The sequence below is a fragment of the Nothoprocta perdicaria genome, unplaced genomic scaffold (assembly GCF_003342845.1).
Source record: "Nothoprocta perdicaria isolate Ctin4 unplaced genomic scaffold, notPer1 scaffold_283, whole genome shotgun sequence".
Classification (NCBI taxonomy): domain Eukaryota; kingdom Metazoa; phylum Chordata; class Aves; order Tinamiformes; family Tinamidae; genus Nothoprocta; species Nothoprocta perdicaria.
The window spans coordinates 294,370-298,072 of NW_020455514.1; the positions used below are offsets into that span (position 1 = coordinate 294,370).

At 67.0% G+C, this 3,703-nt stretch overlaps 2 protein-coding genes across 2 annotated transcripts in view; both read right to left on the bottom strand.

Moving 5' to 3' along the window:
• CASC3 (CASC3, exon junction complex subunit) overlaps positions 1 to 146 on the bottom strand; it is a 10,968-nt gene extending 10,822 nt beyond the window's left edge. The window contains exon 1 of the mRNA XM_026041388.1: positions 63 to 146. Coding sequence (XP_025897173.1) covers positions 63 to 146 — 84 coding nt within the window. The remainder of the gene's footprint in view (positions 1 to 62) is intronic.
• A 1,323-nt stretch (positions 147 to 1,469) lies between these two features.
• Positions 1,470 to 3,424, bottom strand: MSL1 (male specific lethal 1 homolog). The gene is made up of 7 exons (XM_026041349.1): positions 3,207 to 3,424; positions 2,756 to 3,132; positions 2,364 to 2,428; positions 2,164 to 2,231; positions 1,864 to 1,988; positions 1,715 to 1,787; positions 1,470 to 1,580 (listed from the first exon to the last, which is right to left on the bottom strand). Exons 1-7 carry the CDS (start codon positions 3,407 to 3,409, stop codon positions 1,490 to 1,492), a joined length of 1,002 nt encoding a protein of 333 aa, XP_025897134.1. The 5' UTR covers positions 3,410 to 3,424; the 3' UTR covers positions 1,470 to 1,489.
• Positions 3,425 to 3,703: the final 279 nt, after the last annotated feature.

The window sequence follows — 3,703 nt, forward strand, 5'->3', positions numbered from 1 at the left end:
CGGTGCGAGCCCCGCGGCGAGGCGGAGCGCGAGCCGGACGCGGAGCGGGAGCGGGATCTGGCGGCCGAGCCGGCGCTCTCGGACGCGGCCGAGTCCGAGTCGTCCTCGCTGTCCTGCGAGGCGCGCTGCCGCCGCCGGTCCGCCATCTTGCGCCGCCGCGGGGCACCACGGGGCGTACTACAGCTCCCGGCGGCCCCCGCGCCCGCCCGGCGGCCCCCGCGGCAGGAAGTGGCCCCTCCTACCGCCGCCGCCCCCACCCCTCTCGCTCCCCCTCCTCCCAGCAGGGGGCAGGCGCGCGCCGCGCGCTGACGTCACGGTGCGGTGGTGACGTCACTGCGCGGCGCTGACGTCACGGCGCGAGGGAGAGGACAGCGCCATCGTTTTAGTCCTTTATTGTAAAAAATAATAATAATAATTAAAAATAGCAATAACAATACACGCTGGAATGCGGAGGGAAGCGGAGGCCGCCCCCAAAACCACCACAAACGGCCCCAAAAACACTGCGCGAGCCCCGGCTCAACAACCGGCCACCAGAGCCTTTATTTACAACCAACTTTATCTTTTTTTTTTTTTTTGCAATTTTTTTTGCTTGTTTTTTAATAAGATATTTACAAGACAACCCATTTTACACATTAGAAATGGTATAAAAGTATGGGGGGGGGGGGCAAGGGACGRGGAGGGGGCGCAGAACGAGGCGGGAAAGGGCACGGAGCCGTCACGGTGGGTGACTTCCCTGGGGTTTTGGGGTTTTAACAGGTTTCCCCGCGGCCGCGCCAAGGAAAAGCGCCGGGGGGGCCGGGGGGAGGCGCCCCCCCCCCGCCCCGTTTCACAGTGTGGGCCCGGGAGCCGTCGGGGTGTCGCTCCGGGGGGTCCCGGTGGCGCTCCGGGGGGTCCCGGCTCCTGCAGGCCGGGGCGGGGGGGACAGCGGGACACGTGGGGCCGTGGGCGAAGCGGAGACCCGGAAAGGGCCCTGGCCAAGCAAGGGGGGCACGAGAGGGGCAGGGAGGGGCGCCCCAATGCTTAAATTAGAGGAAACAAAAAATAATTGTGCGTAGAGAATTTCTATTTCACAAAAAATGTCTTTTTTTTTTCTCTCTTCTATTTCTTTCTCAAGTCTCCCTTCCCAGCCCGCTGCCACCCCTCGCACTGAGCCAGGGGGGCGGAAAATTCAGGGACAAACAGGAGAAAGGGGCCGGAGCCCCGGGCGCCTGCCTGGCGAGGGGAGGGCAACGGGGCCACGCGGAGCCTCCGGGAGCGCCCGGCGCCGCTGCGGGACCAGAGCCGGAGCGGCCGCCGCTGCGGCCACAGGAACAACAACAGGAGGAGAAACCTCGGCCGGCTCAAAGCAGGACCGGGGCGCGGGGGGAAAAACGTTGAAAAAACCGAGAACAAAACCGGGGGCACGGGGGGAGCGCGACCCCCGGGCGAGGGGCGCAGAGGGCCGGGAGCCCGCGGGCGCACGGAGCGGCCGCCGGCTCCCGCCGCGCCGTTATTTGCGGCACGTCCGGTGCGGCGTCTGCTTCTTCTGCACCTCGAGGCGGCAGCGGCTCCGCTCGTCCAGCCAGGGCAGCTCGAAATTCCTGCGGGAAGAGCCGGCGCTCAGGGACAGCCCTCGGTGCGGGGAGCCCAGAAGCAGCCCCTGCACCCCGGGATTTATCGTTTGCAAAGAAAGAAACCCCCCGAAAGGCCAGGGTCTCGAGCAGCGGGTACTCACTGCGGCGTGAGCTTTGGCAGCGGGCGGCCGAAGGCGACGACGGGCAGGTAGGGGGTGATGAGCAAGCTCTCCACTGCGGGGGGGGACACGGCACCGTTATGGGGCCCCCGCTGCCGTCCCGAGCCCCCCGCCCCGGCAGCTGAACTCACCGTCATCTGGCTCAGGGAAAAATGAGGTAACTTCGGGCTCCGACTCCTGGATGCCTTTGCGCCTGTACATCCGCAGCTGCAGCCGCTGCAGCATCCGTTGTTCCCTGATCCGTTGGATGTCCCACCTGGGAAAGGGGGGACCGTAAGGAGCCATGGTGGGACAGGCTGTGACGCCCGCTCTGCTGCAGGCTCCTGCTCCCCTCTCCCAAAGTCTCTGCCCCTGCCGCAGCCGGAGCTGCCAAATCCCATCCTGCTCCGTGCCTGCAACTGAGGCACCCGCGCCACCCCTTTCTTTCCTACCTTTTCCTCCTCTTCTCATCCAGCTCCAGCTTCGCGTGCCGTTTGGAAAACACGCTGTCATCTAGATTCTGCAAGGAAGGAAACGGAGAGGAGCGCTCGGCTCTTCCCACCCGGCCCTCGAGGGGAACGAAGCACTGGGGATGAACCAGGAGAGCAGAAGGGACCGGCAGGAGAGCCTGGGTTCCGGAGCGGCCACCTACCTCCAGGAGGTCGGAGGGGTTGGGGTCCCGCAGGGGCTCCACGACATGGTCCCTCCACGACGGAACTGCGTGGGGAGAGGGGGGCATTAACGGGCTGGCACCCACAGCCCCCCTGCCCACGTGGGTCGGGCACGCGGCCGACGCGGCGACGGCGCCAGCCCCAACGCCGGCGATGCCCCCGGCACGGAGCCCTCGCCTCGGCTGCCGCCCGGCTACACCCTGCGGGGCTTTGCCGCCAGCAAAGGCATTCCCGGGAAGCCCGCAGGAGAAGTGCGGGCTGACGCCCGGTGCCACACGGAGAGGCAGCCAGGGCCACCGGAATAAACCCAGAGGAACGTGGTGCCGCTGTTATCTCGCGTCGCGGGAGGCCGCCGCGGCCGCCCCGTCCTTACTTGCTACGGTCTCCTCCTTCTTCGGGGAGGGCTCCCGCAGCGGCGACGGCGGCGGCTGGTGCCAGCGGCACAGGTACATTTCCGTGGTCGTCAGGTAGGGCAGGTCCTCGGCCTCGCTCGGGAAGCCCTTCTCCTTGGCGTGGGCGCCGGCCCCCTTGAGCGGCGCCGCGGGCCGCAGCGGCGTCTCCAGGAGCGAGCGGCTTTTCTCCGGAGTCTCCTGGCTCCGCAGTTCTCGTTTGCAAACAGTTTCGGACAAGGAGCCGCTCGACTCCTCTTTGCCCGGAGAGTGTTTGAGGCTCTTGCTCTTCACTTTGGAGAATTCGGACACCAGCTTCTTCACGGGCGTCTTCCTCTCGGCGCTGCCGAACGGCGGCTTCCTGCGGGCCGAGGCAGCACGTGAGCAGAGGGAACGGCGCGGGAATGCCGTGGGAATGCCGGGACCCCCCCGTACCTCTTATGGCCCTTGCCATTGCGGCCGTAGGGGAAGTGCTTGGGCGGCAGGGTCTGCGAGGGCTCCAGCAGCTCGCGCGGACACTCCAGCGGCAGCTTCTCGCACGCCTCGGCCTCGGCCTTCTCGTCCACCTCGAAGCCCTGGAAGATGCGGTGCTTCTCCCGCTCCGTGTCTTTCTTCACCAGCTGCACGCGCCTTTCCATGCGCTCGATGCGCGCCAGGAGCTGAAACGGAGCAGCACCGCGTTTGCCGCGCCGGCCCCGCGGCTTTCCCGGCTTTCCAACCCATCCCGGCCTTGGCCTGGCCACATCCTGGGGGCTCGGGGGGAATTGCGGTGAGTGTCGTGTGAGCTGCAGGGAGGCCGGGCAGTGGGGACAAGGAGCCAAGCGGCACCGCCGGGCCCGCTACCGGCCCACGTTTCACCCCCGGGGACACCAACGCTGGGCACAACGTCAAGCAGCTCGGGAGCCTCCCGAGGCGGGCTGCGCGTCCCCGCA